The following is a 19,038-nucleotide window of genomic DNA, read 5'->3' as shown; positions in this document are numbered from 1 at the left end:
AACCTTGCTATCTTGAATGCACATAAACCATAGAACTTTTGAAAGGCATATTTATATGCTCAACAGAAGTAAGAAGGCTTGTTTTACCCGAGCTGGTACAGTTAAACTGCAAATACACAATCATACGATTTGCTAAAACCATCAGGCTCTGCAGCAATAACCAAATGTCAACGAACAGGATTGTATTTCGTGTTTGTATGCCAGATGGCATTGGTCCTTTCACATTAATTCACTCCTTTACCATTATTCAGTCCTTTTCGTTGACATTATTTTCATTGAGACATATATTCTGCCTCTCCGCCTCCACCACTGAACATTGACACATATATACTTCAGGATCTAAGAATGTTTTCTTGACAAAATGCAAATTATTTTGTTCTGTTACGACTCCATGCTCTGACACAAAGCACAGAAAAGAACGAAAAGCAACAAGTCTTGTAAAACTTCAACAAATAATTATTTCCAATGAAAGAAACTGAAAACTTAAAATGAACATTCAGTATTGTGAATTAAATCAGAAATAGTTCTAAAAGTTATATCACATGTCCAAATGTATTAAGTTCCAACTGAATTCCAGTGGTGTTCCAATGAAGTTTCGATATTGAATGTGTTGCTGTCCCTGTAGCGTCGATTGGGCAAATGTGTCAATGGCCTGGAATGTGCCGTTGCGTTAACAGTATTTTGATTCAACACAATAATATAACTATAACTTACAATTAATGTTTTATTCCAAAAATATTAATGGGCACTTTGTAATTCCAGTGAATAATAATCTGAATAGATGAGTCCACCCAAATTAAAAACTGAACACAACAACAAGACGGATTCTGCTTCAGATGTTAATGCAAGAATGGGGTTTTTTTCTTCTCAAGTAAACAACATTATGTAAAAAGCTAAGACACAATTATAGAGCCAGGATGTAGGTCAGTCCCCTCTCTAAAACATCCAAAAGTTATCAACAAGTTTAGGAATTTCCAAGTAGAAAACTGATGTCGTGGACTCAGATTCACAAGCACATGTTTACCTCCATTAATAACGATCTGAATATTTAATATATACTCAGAAAAATATCAGATATGTATTACGTTGTTTACTAAATAAATGTCACTGGTCAGGTACACCATTAACTTGATTTACGACTAAGGTGAATTACAAAATACAGATATATATAACATATAATCATTGAGAAAAGCCAACAAACGATACATCTTAAATAGATATAACAGTTGTATCTCCAACAAGAAAACCTATTTCATCAAAATTCATATTTGAAAATGTTGCTTTAGTAATACCATACCGTCGCATCCTTTTAATAGAACGTGCTCTCTGACACGGATTCGCGTTTGTCTATATCGGAGTTCAGAAAGCCATCACCAGTTGGGTTATTTACACCACGTTTAGGTATGACAAAATATTTAGCATGTCCCTATTGCATGCAAGCTCAAGTTTTGAGCAGAAAGTATCGTATTAAGTTATGAGCTTACAAAAGCATGTTATGTAATATAAAAATACTACCTAATATCTACACGACATAATTTAATTGCATATCTTTTCATCGTATGAAGAAATAGGATGCTGTGTTAAAGGCGCATTACTAAATAATAGTTACAAAATATAAAATTCCCGAAAGCTTAAAATTAATGTTCTCTTTGTAAAAACACTACTTTCTGCCAAATAAAATATATGTCAAACATTTGGACATGGATAGAAAATTTAAGTCAAACTTTCAGATTTGAAACTAACCAATTTTTTCTGAGTTCTATAACTAGTGTACAGTAATAGAGAGAGAGAGAGAGAGAGAGACTGCGGTGGTTACAGTAGAAGCTGATGATTACGTGTAACGATAATGACGAAGACGCTTATATCATACAACGAATTTTATTTTGTGGAAGCTAAATTAGCATAGCTTGATCAAGAAGACTGAAAAGGAAGAACTATAAATAATGCAAAACTATACAATGGAGCTAGACGCACCCAAATGAAATGGAAAATGGATTAAAGCAAGTTGATAACAGAGGAGGATGGTCTTCTCAAAACCATTATTGAATTATTGAGCATAAAAACACGGATTATTAATGATCTAATTGGCACCAACTTTCTGTTGATGCTTGCGGCAAGTTTAAATCACAATGGTATTTTACATTATGAGTGGAATAATGGATATATGTTCACTAGATTGCATAATGATAACCTACTGCAAATTACTGTGGAGAGTGAAGACGTAAATATATACTCTCATCCGTTTTACATTGAACTGAGTGCATGAGTGCAATGCATGCTATCTACATTACCAAAAACTGTTTCTAACACCATTAATATTGTTTAATTCACGGAACTGGTACTGTCAAACCACAATTCGGTTACTTTACTCAATATTTCTCTGTTGTTCATTGCACAATCGGAAGATGTAGGGTATCGTACTTTATGAATTTGTTTTAGTTTATTCTTTTATTCCTTATTCCTTATCATTTTCTGCAGGCATCACATCGATGACATAAAGGACCTTTAACGCCACTTTAACAGAATTATTCGGGCCAGCTTAGCAGATACCCGGCTATGTGTTTTATATAACAGAATCCAAAACCATTTGGTCTGTTTAGACTCAGTATGAGGATAACTTACACCGACGGAAGTGTTAAATATTTTTTTAACCTTGATAGATCTACATCCACAGTGTATCCAACAATGAATATAGTTTCTTTTTACAGAATGTGTGTTCCTGGAAAGAGGGACGTGATGTTTGTATGAATATTCGAATGTAAAACAATGTTGCTGTCCAGTACATTCATCATATGCAGATAATAATGTCAGCATCTTATTATTATCATCTGAAGGGAAAAAATCAATATTTTATTTTGTTTGCCAGCAGACTTTGAATACCTAGTAATCTGATGAATTCGGCCATCACAAATATCATGAAATCACATACAGGGAGTTTCACACAAAATCCACCAAATATGAAAGTTTTTTTTCAAATATATAACTGATAATAATAATAATAATAATAATAATAATAATAATAATAATAATGTGCATAGGTTGTTATTTGTTGTTTTTCCTTTTGCAGTTCACTACTAGTGTATACCTCAAAACCATTCCTAAAGTCATGATAACTGAACGAAAAATTAACATTTTTTGAAGAAAATTGGAAAATCGTATTAATAGGGTAGATGAAAAATAATGTTTGAGTTTCTGTTGTTTATAGCTATTGTAAAAGTATTCCTAGTAAAATAAATAAAGTTAAATTACTGATACAGTAATGCTTGGAGTTTTTAATTATAGCATTTATTTAGGTATGTGTATATATCAACAGGTATCTCATAATAAAGGTTCACTTTGTCGATTAATCAGATATTTTTCTCAAACTTTTTTCATTATTATCATTGGCTGTCATAAATAATTAAGTTAAGAAGAAAAAAACAGAAGGGTATAACATTTGCAACTTTCAATGTTCCCATTTTTGAAGGTCAGAGGTGGACATTAGTATATGTGTATGGAAATGAAACTTGCAAAAGTTTAAATAAAGTAAGAGACATACAACTTGGCATTGCTGTATTTCATGATTTGATGTTGTCACTTGGCATTTTCATGGTCAGTGATGCCAGCTCTCAGTTCTCAGTTCAATATTATTTCTTGTGTATCCAACCTATCACCCAGAAGCTTTATTTCTTGTGTATCCAACCTATCACCCAGAAGCTTTATTTCTTGTGTATCCAACCTATCACCCAGAAGCTTTATTTCTTGCGTATCCAACCTATCACCCAGAAGCTTATGTTAAAGATCATGGACAGAAAGGTCTTTCCCTGTAAAAGCATAGCTTGCTGGTGTATCATGTACGTATCATGTGTATCAATAACATGGTCCTAAAAACAAGATCAAGGTCATGTGTGAAGTTTGCTCAGTTGTTATATTAGGACTGTAATTCTAAAGTCACTGAAGACAGTTTAATAAAAACAAAATATGTTTAAATCATAATTTCTGAATGTATCGTTCATTTTCATGGTATTTTCATCAATGATTTGATCATATATCTATTTCTGTGTCTAAGGGCAGAGAGATAAATAAAATTATATTCATGCATTTGTAAAGGAGGAGCCATGGAATAACCACCTAAGCACGTAAAGCTTTCTCGCATAGTCAAGTTGGCTGAGCTGAGATTTGAACCCATGCGGACAGAGGTGACATGTGGACTCGGGTCACAATTATTACTTCCGGTTCAGTACCCATGAATGTAGACCCAGTCTATTTTTGAGCATTTTTACTCTCATTTTGGTGGTAATACAAGATGTAGGCATTCCTGGTATTGATTTAAAGGTAAGTTATTTTTGGTTTTTAGAATATGAGCATTTTGGTGTAGTTGTCTTTGTGTATTTCGATGATAGTTCACAGTGAGTAATAAGGTACATCATTTTGCGAAAGAAGATTAAAAAAATATAACCCGAAAGAGGCCGCTTTGGTTTAATAGAGAGCTTCTTCTAGAAATAAGTGTTCTATATTTCATCATCACACATTTACGCACTGCAGGGTGGTTGCATGCATAAACAATTTAAGATAAAAGTATGATCATAAATTAACGACCGGTTTACAACAGGTTTTATGACATTAATAAATAAAGAATAATTCTTTCAACCTCTATAGTTATGCTTCACGATATTAAAAAAATGTACCTTGTCATAGTATGTCACCTTACGAGGTTCAGTCGTTGAAGTGAAAACTGCCAAGTCCTGAAACTTTTTTTTCCTCTCTTATCGTCAAACTTAGATTTGATATTTCAAGCTGTTGTTCGTGTCGCATTTTGAAGTCAGAACTATTCCGTTTAGATCGAGCTTGTGAACTTGCAAAATGATTTAAAAATAGCGATAGTTTTGCCATCTGTACCTGCTATAACAAACGAATTTTCCAACAATCATTCTCATGAAGTGATCTGTACCTGAACATGCCTTTCTTTGCAAAAACTTTAAAGAAAATCTGACCTGCTAAAAGTTTTGTAATTTCCTCTCAAACAATTTATATATACGTTGCTTTTGACTAACATTGGGCATTCAATTTGATCACGTGGTAAGCACATTGAGCTAGATATCCGCTCGCTTTTTATCAATAGCGGAATACTTTTTATGCAGAATTTAAACCCTGTGTAAAATCTTTATATGCAGAGTGATTCAACGTAATAATGAATTCAGTGGTCATTTCGCAAACATTATTTGCAAAAGTATTTTCTTCTGCTTTCTGAACCACAGACACGGGATTTTCAGCTCATTTCCTTCATGTGAATTGTGGGACCTTCTTCCTCTACTATTAATAATAGTACATGTAACTCGCCATTAAAGTAAATCTAATGCATTACACGGTCACTTTCTTGTTTTAAAAAATAAACTTGTCAGAAAACCAAACAAACGGGTTTGCCAGGTCCACGCCGCGAATAATTATTGAATTGCAACAACTATTAAGACAACACTGTCAGCTAACAAGTCAGTTTTAAATGTGTATGAATTTTAAAAAATGGTTATTAATTAATATTTATAAGATTGTTACTTTCACACTGTTAAGCAGCGCATTGCCTCAAACTCTGAAATAAAATAGTGCTACTTTAAAGACCATGCGGGTAAATTAAATACTTTGAACATTTGGAAGTTATTCTCCGGGTTTTTTTTCCCAGTCATATTAGTGAGCAAAAGGATATGATAATCCACATATGTCTTTCCAGCCATATAAATATGCACAAGTGAAATCGCTGTGACATAGAAATATAGCCAGATTGACAAGAAAAAGGGCACACTAACCTCAAGTAACCTGAAAATGCGCAGTCGTCATAACATCGAAATTAGTTGGATTAAGTCCCAAATGGGAGGACGTTTGTCAAAAGGTTAGAAACTGGAACATGTTTATTTCGAAGATTGCCATAAATGGTAGAGGACTACTACATCAGCAAGTAACCAGTCATGACGACATCCAGCACAACACATGCATATATGCAGAGTCGTGCACTGTTATATACATATAAAGGTATCGTGTACTTTCAATCCACAATAAATACGACAAAAAGCGACGATAATAATAATAATAATAATAATAACAACAACAACAACAATAATAATGAGAAGAAGAAGACGAAGAAGAAGAAATAAAAACGGTACTAATAATACTAATAATTACAATAATAACAACAACAATGAAAAATGTAATCCTATCTCGTCATTGGAAGAACTTAACCAAGAGAGGGTATAGTCAGTAACAAAAGATTCATGGCTGGAGTGCAAAACCACGCTATGTAAGGCATTCTCTCTCTCTCTCTCTCTCTCTCTCTCTCACACACACACACACACACACACACACACACACACTCAAAGTAATGCATTGAGTCATATGGAGAGATGGTTACATAAAAAATATATTGAGATTCTGACATAAATATAAATTTAACATGAAACTAAGTAAACAAGTTGAAATAATTATAGCTATTGCAATGTTTGAAATACCTTGGCTATCCCTCCCCTAAAATATACACACATTCAGCTAGCCCGGGTTTGTATGGGTGGGTATCGAACCAACGACCCTTGGATTAATTGTTAGATCCGCTATAAACACACACACACACACACACACACACACACACACACACACACACACACATACATACATACATACAATTCGGCTAATGTGGGTATGTGAGAAAGCTTGCCAGTAGCTTCTCGTGGGTCGGTGGTTCTTCCCGGGGGTTTCCAGGGTTCTTCCTCCACCATTAATGCTGGCCGCCTTGCGTAGCCTATCGTGTGCTGAAAAATGGCGTTAAACACTACAACAACATACATACGTACATACATACATACATGCACGCACGCGCGCACTCACACACATATGCATACATACATACATACACGTATATTATCAATGGATACATTTATCTGAAGTGAAACAGATATGGTGGGACAAGTATTCATATGGGTAAATGGAGAGACTGACAGATATTACGTTTACCTTGGTTCCTGTCAGAGCCCAGAGCTTCAGATGGTGTCACAGTTAAACAGTATATGCGACTACAGTACTTAGCATACCACACTGAATAACCCAAGTCCAGACGTCCATTTGTCGTTGCCACATTTTCCAGTACAATCCATCCAGGGGTCACGTAAGCCAATAGCTGAAACAAAAATCCAAGCACCGCAATAATGATAACAAAAATCCCTTTCTTTTTCCTGTCCATGTTTCCTTTTTAACTGTCTAACGAGAAATGACTTCACATGTAGCGTATCCGTTTGGTATAAATGATCCTACAAAACTAGGACGCGTACAAAACACCTTGTAAATCTGTACCTGTATTATCAAACTGAGAAAGCAAGGAACGGTAATATCCTGGAGAAGCTAAGGATCTAATAACTACAAGCATGTGTAAACAACGCGTGACAGGCGGATGTAGAATAAATTCAACGAGAATGAACTGTGCGTAATCGATATGCTCCTTCATAAAATTACAAGTTATTTATTCTCATTCCACTACCTGGATTTACCTGTAATATATTTATCACATATTTACTGTGTTACAAAATAGTATCATGTTGAAAACCGCTTATGCCTATAAAAAATCAGTGACCGTTGGTTCTGGGGGCAGGGATAAGTTTTTACTTACAAATTTAATGCAGCAATAAGCGACATAGTATTTAAAAAAATCATAACAAATCAAATACACAAGTGAGGTCAAAAAGGTCCATATTTTTGGATACCTATATTAAAACAAAGCATAAGAATATTATCCACTTGACCAGAGAAGTCAATGACAGTTCATAGCAGAAGAAGTTATGCACCCCAACCCCAACTTTATATCTACAATTTTCATGTCCGAAGGTGAATTTTGACACCATGTGATGCTCACAGTGCAAATACAAGCCCTTTTTCTAGGTGACAGTTCTGCAAAACAGTGTGTATTAAAAAGGCTGATACAGTTGAAACTAGTTATCATCCAAGCCGTTTTTGAGATATTCTACTTGCCCCAAACCCACGTGTTTACTGCTATGTGAGGCTAGTTCTTCTTCCTAGCCGACTATTGGTATTTCACTATCTACATCCTGCAGAGTAACTATGGAAGGTATACATGCCTGACATTAATTTCAAGAACAACACAAGCCCGAAACATCTAGTTCACAAATATATCCATATATGGACATAGAACACAATTAGGTTTACTATATGTTCTCTACATTTGTTTCTCAGTACTGACCTTTCCCCTGTGTGACAATCAATGCAACTCATATGTAATCTAAAATACCTTCAAAGATGACTTCACGGTGAAGTTCTTGTCAAAGGCTGACCTGCTCTTTTCTGAGATGCTGGACTGTCAACATAGCAGCATGTAAACAGAACACAGATTTCACTTCCGGATCATCACCAAGGCCTTATTACTCACTGTGCACTGTCGCCAAAATACACACAGACAACAACACCCTGAGCTCATATTATCAAGAATAAACAGTCACCTTTAAATCCCTACCAAAAATGCATAAATAAAACTCTTCTATCACCACCAAAATGAGAGAGGAAAAAATGTTCTAAAAATAGACTAGAACTACATTCGTGGGTACTGAACTGGAAGTATTAATTGTGACGTAATTCCAAATTTAAATAGTAAACAATAATAGCTGAATAAGTCACACCAAAGCCTTACGTTACGAAATTTGCCAGGGGCCGATTTACGAAACTGAACCCTGCCACCTCTAGCTCTCTCTTCCTCATTTCCCACCTCATCCCCTTTCTTAAAGATCACTGGCCACCTATATTGTCAAAACGTATGATATTATCATAGTTATAAACAAAACGCATTGGTTATGTATGCACACCATACAAATGTTTAATTAGACTTCAAACTCCGCTTTTTTAACTGAAAAAATATTCGGCAATCTCCGTAAACAATAGGTAGTTTCCGCGTGCCAGAACCGGATATGACGTACATTTATCCCTTCTCTTCAACCTAGCCATTCAAGTGTTTAATTTTCCAACGTAAATGTCTATGTGATATAGCGTACGATCGTGCTTTTTTACAGCAAATATGGTGGACTGTGTTGCATACGGATATAACCAAAAGGGTGATGATGGGAAAAAGGGTTCTTTCTTTTTCCGAAAAACCATGTTTACCAGAAAAAAGAGGATTTAATCTGTGTGATCGAATTGGGGAGGATGGGAAAGTTGTATCATTTATGCCGGATTATAGTGAATTTGACCCAAAGACAATTCGGCCCAACTCGAAATACAATTCGGCCGAGCTTTACAATAGTTTGTACGTTTTTTTTTCTTCAACAAACAAGTAGATGCAATGTAAGATAGGTTTTAGGGAAAAAACTAAATTTAAACAAACTATTTTGATATTCTTTGAAAGAAAATAATCATACTTCGGAACGTACATATTTATGAGAGAAAACACAAACTGACATATCTTGCTTGTTCTAATTAAAATATTTATATACATTTTTTATGCTAAAAAATATATGCATCTGCACAACGACATTCTCAATTTACGTCTTCCGGTCAAATTATCAATATTGATTTACAAAACAATAATGCATAACAGATAATATTCTACATAATACGCATACAGTTTGCTAAGGGTAGTGTACATGAGATATTATGAAAAATATACTTCATTTTAGGCTTCACGTTGTAACACTGCTGCATATAATACACACTCGATTATACATGAGAGAGAGAGAGAGAGAATAATGTAGAGCATTTTGTCAGTATTTAGTTGCTGCAATATGAAGCTCATACCACTTAATTTTAGTGGTTTTGTTTTTCAAGTTGTCATAGTGTGTGCGCGCGTAAATTGTAAGCTTGTCATTACTGGTCAATATCGTCAAACATATTTGCTCCATTATTCCGTACAAATTAGAAAGAAAATAATTTTGTGTTGAATTTGTGCCACCTACCCCCTCCACACGGTATAAAAGAAATTGATAAACACACACTTGTTTGAAGAAAGAAAAAAATTAACCTTGCATTGTTATCATATATTCCTTCTTTTTTCATCATGCGAAAATTATTTTTAAAAGATATGTATATCCACGAACTCCGTATATGTAGCGGATGCCCGCTTGCGTATGCATCCTTAACGTAGTGTGTATCGCTTATGTCAAATAACAAAATCGCAAATGAGACGAAATATCACCCGATTGCTTGAATGCACCTGCCATTTACGCATGATAAGTTATGTGTTGCAAACTGACCCAGATTTTATTGTATCCAGGTTAACTATCAGACGGTATCTCTCAAATAAAAATCTTATTTTAAAATACATTCACTACAAGTGCAAATGATAATCTTTTCGCTAGCATGGGTTACAAATGTATTATTAAAGCAATTTATTGTTGTGTATACTATTTACCCTGCAAACATCAATTATGATTACAGATGACAAACAAATAGAAGCTCGGGTGATAAACGCAACTGCCAGGGAGCAAAATACTCATTGTTTAAACTTACCGACAGGAAATCAAATACATAGGCTATTTTATTACAAAACAAACCAACCCCGGAAACTTGACCTTAGTATCTTTTTAGTGTGCCGAATTTGTCTTATGAAGTTGGCCGACAAAAGGAAGTCAAGTTTGGTTTTTTGGATTTTTTAATTGTGCACTGATTGCTTTTACCTCTATTAACGGGAATTTTCAAAATAAATTGAAGCAATGGAACAGTTTTGAAAGCGACACACTATATAGTACGTCGTGCACGCATACCGATATAAGGCTGAACAGTAAATTAGTTTTCATTAGTTTCATCTAAATATTCCCTATTCATAGTTTATAGTGTTTTATTTTTCGACAACAAGAAGTATGCACTTCGTCTCTTGTAGGGATAAATGTACGTCATTTCCGGTTGGCGTCCTCTATGGGTGGGAAATCGTAACTAACGGAAAGTAACAACATTGAATACTTCTATTTCGAGTAATTAAATTATTATTTCTTCTTTACACTTGATAACTTTTTTGTTCTTTTTGTGCGAGTATAACTACTTTTAATCATGTGATGCAAATCTGATGTAAAAAGAAAAATGTTGGAGTATGGCCGGTGATCTTTAAGCCTTTCGAACAACACAACTGTGAGCTGTATGTAAATATGTTCATGGAAGGGCTGCGATGGCATGGGTCAGTCTCGCATATTGGCCCCTGGCAAATTTCTTAAGTTAAGGGTATGGTGTGAGGTTTTGAGCTATTAGTGTGTAATAGTTAAAGAGATGGATATATTTGTGAACTAAAACTAACCCTAATCAATGCAAATCATAGGTTAATCTAAAATGCCTTCAAAGATGACTTCACAGTGAAGTTCTTGTCAAAGGTTCACCTGCATTTGTTTGAGAGGCTGCACTGTAAACAGAGCGGCATGTAAACAGAACACAGATTTCACTTCCGGGTCATCACCAAGGCATTATTACTCACTGTGCACTGTCGCCAAAATACACGACCAAATCCTGGGCTCATATTCTCAATAATATATACTTACCATTAAATCCCTACCTAAAATGCATAAACTAACTCTTCTATCACCACCAAAATGAGAGAGGAATTTTCATATATATAAAAATAGACTAGAACTACATTCGTGGGTGCTGAACCGAAACTAATTATTGTGACCTGATTCCAGTAGACACATGTGTTCAAGGGAAGTAGAATATCTATTTTTAAAAAAAAACGGCTTGGATGACAACTCTTCTGAACTGCATCAGGCTATTTAGTAGACATTGTTTTTCAAAAGTATTACCCAGGGAAAAATATTGCGTTTGTACTGTGAGCACCACCTGCTGTCAAAAATGGACTTTGGATGTGAAAATGCATGTATACAATAGGGGTTGGAGTGCATAAATATTTTAATAACTTAAGTAGACTTGTCAGATCAAGTGTGTATTATGAGTATGTTGTGCTTCATAATACCTATCCAGAAATATGGACCTTTTTGACCTCACTCGTGTATTACTTTTTTATGAATTTTTATATTAGGCAGGTACATGCGACATTAAATTTGTACATAGAAACTGGCCCCTGCCCCTGTGTACAGCAGTGGATAGACAACTCTTACACGTGTAAAGAAGTGGAATGACAACTCTTCCATCTCAAAAATGGTCTCCCAACAACAGACATACGACTCGACTATATGCACGGGTTATTAACACTTGATGCCAGTTATTTATAACTGATTAAATCAAAAGGAAACAAATGTAAAATACTAGTCCACTATTGTTTCATCATAACGTAATGATGATGCATAACAGTTGAGAACGATACCAAGTATAGTCTGACACAATACATAGCACCACGAGGAGATCATTTGATATTTATGTGAGGTAAAAACAAAAAGAGTACTATGAATGATTCAGTTTGAACACTATAATATGGTCTATTTTTCAACAAAGTGGTTGAATGATCAATAATCATTTGACCAATCAAAACGAAAAATTCCAACACCCCCACCCCCTTACTGTCAAGAATTATATTGCCTTGTATCCACATTTATGAGCGCGGTGACAATAAACTCGACATGTATATTAATCTCATATCTTTGTTTACAAAGGCATCAAATCCACTAGCAAGAGTGTCTTTTTCTGGTATAATTCCTACAGGCATGTATCATAAACGTGTCACACACACACACACACACACGGATGCGTAATGATGCATAAAATATAACAGCCCATTGATATTAGTAATAGTGAAGGTAGATTCAATGTGTTTAGTTTCAGAAATTTATCAACAAGTAAGTTTTGTATCTTACATTTTTTTTCAGTATTTGGAAATCCCACTGTAGAATTTGCGTCACCAGTAGAAATGGTGTTAGGGCTCTATGGTCCTAAACTAAGTAACAGAAAAAACAAATCCAACAAGTTTAGAAAAATTCAACAAATAGTTTAACTCTCTAAGTTACAAAATGAAGACTTACGAGGAACTTTCAGTATTGTTAATTAAATCTAAAATAATCATACAAGTTATGCTACAAGTCCAAAAGGACAGTGTTCCGAATGAATTCAAGTTAGATAAATAATTCCTCTCAGATTGTAACTGAACGCAACTAAAGACTGGTGTTAAGATAGGAATGAAGACTTTGTTTGCAACTTCTGCCTTATATAAAATCATGACACAATAAGATGGCCCTGATGTGGGTCATTTTCCCATCAAATTCATACAAATGTTCACCTCTAGAACCTTCTAAGGTCAAAAGGCCATATAAACATGTTTACACATATTATCTTACAGTACAACCCACAATCATCGACAAAAGTTAGCTATGTAATATGTTGTTTACAAATGACTCTTACAATCTACAATTTATGAACAAAAGTTAAATACACTGCGCTACGAGAATCTCGTAAAATTGGGCTTTCCCCTTGCGACATCACATTGGATGTGAAATTCATACACATAAAAAAATATTAACAAAAATATTCTATTAATTAGTGCTTCTAAGCAGTGATATAGAAATATATAAATTAAGTGAAACAAATAGTTCCTGCGGCCACTGCTTACGAGTTTATCAGTTTAGTAACTTTTAAAGTCAGTAAACTAAAGCAATTTTTTTTACAGGTGTAAACGTTGTAGCCTTTGTTCTATATTGGTGTTGTTATTTTGGGCCTAACGCCATTTTTCAGCACATGATAGGCTATACATGGAGGCTAGTATATATGGCGGAGGAAGAACCCGAGAAATCCCCGGTAAGAACCATCAGTCCAAGCTACTAGAAAGCTTTCTCACATATCCAAATAGGCCGAGCCCGAGACTCAAACCCAGAGATGAGACGGCGGTGATCGCTTACGGCTAACACCAGGGTCACTCGGGATCCTGGTTCTGTACTATAATGGAAATAGTATATGTACTCTCCTAGTCGTGATTAAGATGCCGTTGGTTGTTCCATTTGAACAAGTACATAAGCGTCTCTAAATGCAGCACAAATATGATATATGTATTTTGGTGACAAATTAGATCTTAATTTGCATAAAAATACCCTTATCAAAACAAAACTGGCTGTCACGAATTTCTATATACAACAAACAACCATTACAAACCACAAAAGACATCAGAAAAAATATCGAGGGAGGAAGAAAATATATTATTTCTCTGTATATACAAGATAATGGTTATAGACTACAGGAACTGAAATAGGAACAGAAATTTCTGACCCTGAAATAGACTTGAAACTGTTCACTTTACTATATGCAGATGACCGTAATAATCGGAACTGATGCCGACTTTTCCATTTCCAAGAAAATCTTCATTGTACTTTGGATACAAGAAATGCTGGAAACTGAATGTAAATTTAACAAAAAGAAAAATATTATTTTTGATCGTGTGATTGCACTCAGTTCCTCTAAAAATGCTCAATATCAGTACGATGTTTTAAATATATTTTCACAAGCATAAAAAGACTTATGTAATTGCCCGTAGCATAAAAATTGCATCGACGACTGGATGTGCGCATGTATATGTATGTATGTACTTGTATGTACGTGTAGATATATGTGTATGCATGGGTATACATACACGTATACGTGTATGTATGTGTAATACATTACAATTATTATATGCTCATTTTGTTCTCCGTTAACTTTACATTGTCAGAATCGTGCAATATTTTACGATATTGCACACATTCATATTGCACTCACGTGCAGACACATGTGCCCAATAGTGTATTGGGAACTACCTTGTAAACAAATCATGTACGCTCGTGTAGCAGACGCTTTACGTTTTGGTTGATTAAATTTTGTTTCTGAATGAACTAAAGCAGGTGTTTCGTAGACTGCCACATACCAGCTGCTTTGCTACATTCCGCGTTAACACTTTTGATACAATGTTTCGGATTTTGGCGATATACACCAGATTTCATAAAATTGGGGGGTACCTACAAATAACATGCAAGTTACAAGGCATAAACTGTCTCCTTTAGCTGGTAATAATAATGGCAAAAATATACTTACAGTTTTACATCCTGATTTTCCTCAAAATATACTTTCCTAGTTCTGCAAATCCGAATTACATGAGCCTTGTCATGGGTTCTCAAGCTAGATTACGCATTTCGAAATTGTACTCTAATTTTGACTATATTCCGAGTGCAATTACATCCTCCTTACTGCACTCAAAATGAAATAAACAATATATTCCATAGCGTCTTTTTGATAATTGAAACTGAATGACTTCATATATTTCCCACATTATGATTTCAAATGTTCAATGGCAGAACAGAAATACACTCGCAGATGTCAACCCGCTGCTCCGTCGCCGCTGAAATCCAATGTACTTCATATAGAATTTGCACATAAATCCAGTCCATAATCATGAAATTTCGTAGAAACGACAAAAATACCAAAATCTATTCATTCCAGATCAAATTGAAAAATGATTGCAATGCACATTCGTTTACAATATGACTCCAAATTTCAATTTTAAGTAGTCCAAAACACCATTTTCTTTCGAAACTGATGTCTAGCGCGCGACTAGGTTCAAAATTATCTGGGCGGAGTTATGTGCGCATTAATAATGTTGTTGTGTAATGATGAATCTGCGCTTGCGCATTTAGTTTAATTAACGACATACAATCAGTTGCTTTGTTTCGTGTAGTGTATTTTTGTTTACATAATTAAGCCTTGGGTAGAATAAGAAAATGAGCATGTAATAAAAATGTTACTGTATTTGTATGGGAAAATATGAACTCGTTTTTTGGATGAATATACTGCTCTCCCAAGGTGGTGCAGTATTTCCATCCGAAAAATTCGTTCATATTTTCCCATACAAATGCAGTAACCTATAAATATTGTACCATTTACGTTACTTTTTTACATCATACGATAGTAATGCACACCTCATTTTGTAATATATATGTTTGTACCTTAAAGCGTTTGATAGCTATAAACTGCCACTTGACATATAAAAGCACTACATTGCTCTCATATGCCACTTGCGCGTGGCTACTATTTCAATACCAAATAAAGAAAATGGAATCCCGTGTTGCCGGGTGATCTAAAGCGCTGCATAGCCTATCCTTCGATGAGAATGGCGTTCAAACCAAAACAACAACAACAACGAAATAAAAAAGGAATTAAAAGTACAGTGGCATGGAGATGGTCTCACGGAATGGGCCAATATCTGTGGCCTTGGTCTGCATAAAAGATAACACGGTCGGCTATGACTGCAAGCGTATAAATACTGGTAATACCGTCATAAATCCGACCAGATCTTGTACAGATTGTTCGTAAGATCGATTATCCCTGTAGTAAGTAGCACAGTTTAAACAATCTCAAATACTTAAACGCGACAGTACTCAAACACAGGCGCCGCAGTCATGGTTATGGTACAGTCCATTGTATAGATCCCAGTCGTGTCTTGTGGGTGGTGTCTGAAATTTTTCTTTTTCTATTCACACACACACACAGGGGCTCGTATCGTTGCTTACAATGTACCTGTCATACATGTACTGTGTAATAACTACAAGGGAGGACACTTCCCGCCTTTATCGCGCGACACATTTAGGAATAAACGCTGTTCTTTCAGGATCACTTTCGCGTAGCGTAATAAATTTGGTACCGAGTTTAGCTCAGGAATTTGACTTTGTATGCATATCCAAAGTTTGGCTTACTATCATACCTTTAAGAAATGCCAGACCATTTTCCCACGCTACTGCTCGACATGACCGTGATCGCGCTCGCTTAATATGCAAGAACAACGCGCTGAATGGAATACTACCTTCTCATTGGCCAACTGAAAATAAGTTATAAATAAATGCAGGATTTCATTTTCTTTTAACCAATGAAAGGACAGTATTCCATTCAGCGAGATCTCATCTGCAGACTTTCGATATGCATAAAAAGTCGAATGCCTAAGCTAAACATCGGTACCAAATTTATTACGCTAAGCGAAACGTATCTTAAATTAACAGCGTTTATTCTTAAATGGGTCGCGCGGGAACGGAGAGAAGTGCCCTCCCTTGTTGTTATTATATAGAACATGTATGACAGGTAAATTGTAAGCAACGATACGAGCGCCTGCGTTCACACACACACACACACACACACTCTTTTCCAGTAGAAAAATGAAAAACGTTATTTAAATTTAAATTTCCTCACTTTAAATGATGAAAAAACTCGAATCCAAGTAGACTATGTCTGAAATAATTTGTTTCAAAAGTATACTGCAGATTTGTTAGGGCATACGTACATGTACATGCTCATTTAATGGTATGTAGTGACCACTACACACATCACAATTTGTTTTAATTAGAGTCCTTTCTTATTTTAATAAAGCGTGTATGTATACGCGACAATTGTCTTTGTTTTTTTGAGATAAGACATTTTCAAACTTTGATACCTGGATTACAAAATTGATATCTTTTCGAAATTAATGTCATTTTACAAGACCCTATGCATGAAGGTCACGAAGGAAAAGCTAAAGACCTGCGCAAAAAGATATAAGCTGAGCATATAATTTCATTTTATAGGCTGAAAATATGACGTAATGCACAACGTTTAAAAAAATTTGAATGGTGAAAATGTCGCTCAGTTTTTATACATAAAAACCCAGGGGCCCCGAGTGGCCGAGTGGTCTAAAGCGCTCTCCGTTACGGATCACTGCCATCTCACCTCTGTCTGCGTGGGTTCGAGTCTCGGATTCGGCCAATGTGGGTATGTGAGAAAGCATGCCAGTAGCTTCTCGTGGGTCGGTGGTTCTTTAGGAGTTTTCCCTGGTTCTTCCTCCACCATTAATACTGGCCGCCATATATAGCCGATCGTGTGCTGAAAAATGGCGTTAAACCCAACAACAACAACAACAACATAAAAAAACCTGAAATAACTACGTCAGAAAAAGTAACCTCAAACAAAGTGCCCCGATATTGTGCACATTTGTAAAAAAAAAAATAGTGACCGTTTTCATTTGATAATATTTTATTTAATGAACAATTCAAAATTTGGCGAATAAATTGTACGCAATACTATCTGAGGAAAAATCGGCAAAGAATGTGCGCGAACACACCTATTTTCTTTTTATTGTCCACTATATTTGATCAAGAACTGTTCATAAGGTAGTTTTAAAAGATGTTTAGATCAAAGTTCCTACACATGTTTATAGACAGTAAAAACACCAGTAACTCTGACATTTATATTTGAGTATTATAAATAATCGAATTACTTGCTCAGTTACAGCGTAAAGTCGTCTCTGTGACTTCTGCGACTCGAAGAATCTACAACTCAAGCAAAACTTATGGCAGCAGCACTTCGTGTGTGTGTGTGTGTGTTTTGAAGTTGTACTGTATGTAACGACATTGAACGGGAATCTATTATCGATGGATAATATGAATACGTAGAATATCTTTTTGCAAAACCTTCCGTTCTCCGTAAATCAAGTTTCTTTACGTTAACTGTATATTCATACAAGGATTCTGTTTCGATAAAGATTATATTTCTCGGAAATAAGCATAAACGAAAAATAAGACTGAATTCAGTTTTGTGCATTTTCAATTATTACAATTTCAGGGAGAAAAAATGTGTATTGTTGCAAAACAAGATCATGCAACGATATATATACATATATCCTTCCAATGTTTTGATTCATTTCTTTTCCGTGTTGAGACGTTTTGCAGATGGAAAATCATTCAGACCTGAGTACACAGTATCGGATCCAATGTGCCTTTGACAGTGTCCCAGTAATCTGTGCCCAAATTTTGCATTGTTTCAGTACTGTGCGGCCGAATTGTCTTATTTCCTTTGATTATGCGATACAGTCGGTTGTTTCATTGCTTACTGATTGTCGTTAACACCGGATGAGAGGCGTACAGATCTACCGAAAATAAGAGAAACCAGGCAAAATGTTCGATACTGCGTTAATAGGTTTCATTAGATTGTTATCCATCTTCATTCAACCATCAGTATCTTCACGATGAATACTATTACCCTTCTTTTGGTCATCAAATCAAAATTATCAGCCGCATCAAGATCTTTGTCTCTCTCCTCGTCCTCCTCTTCTTATCGTTGTCACTGTCGTCTTCGTCATCACAGTCTTCATTGTTTTCATCATTACATTTT

General features: G+C 35.2%; 1 protein-coding gene across 2 annotated transcripts in view; it reads right to left on the bottom strand.

The window, feature by feature from the left end:
* The window catches only part of LOC149806059 (uncharacterized), a 38,416-nt gene extending 30,993 nt beyond the window's left edge, over positions 1-7,423 (bottom strand). For both annotated transcript variants that reach the window (XR_016419848.1, XM_089950930.1), the window contains exon 1: positions 6,976-7,423. Coding sequence is in view for 1 of the 2 variants with exons in the window: in XM_089950930.1 (XP_089807056.1) it covers positions 6,976-7,201 (226 nt within the window). In the remaining variant the exon portion in view is untranslated. The remainder of the gene's footprint in view (positions 1-6,975) is intronic.
* Positions 7,424-19,038: the final 11,615 nt, after the last annotated feature.

The sequence above is a fragment of the Sinohyriopsis cumingii genome, chromosome 2 (assembly GCF_028554795.1).
Source record: "Sinohyriopsis cumingii isolate HCF-2022 chromosome 2, ASM2855479v2, whole genome shotgun sequence".
Classification (NCBI taxonomy): Eukaryota; Metazoa; Mollusca; class Bivalvia; order Unionida; family Unionidae; genus Sinohyriopsis; species Sinohyriopsis cumingii.
This window is presented reverse-complemented; position numbering and strand designations above follow the sequence as displayed.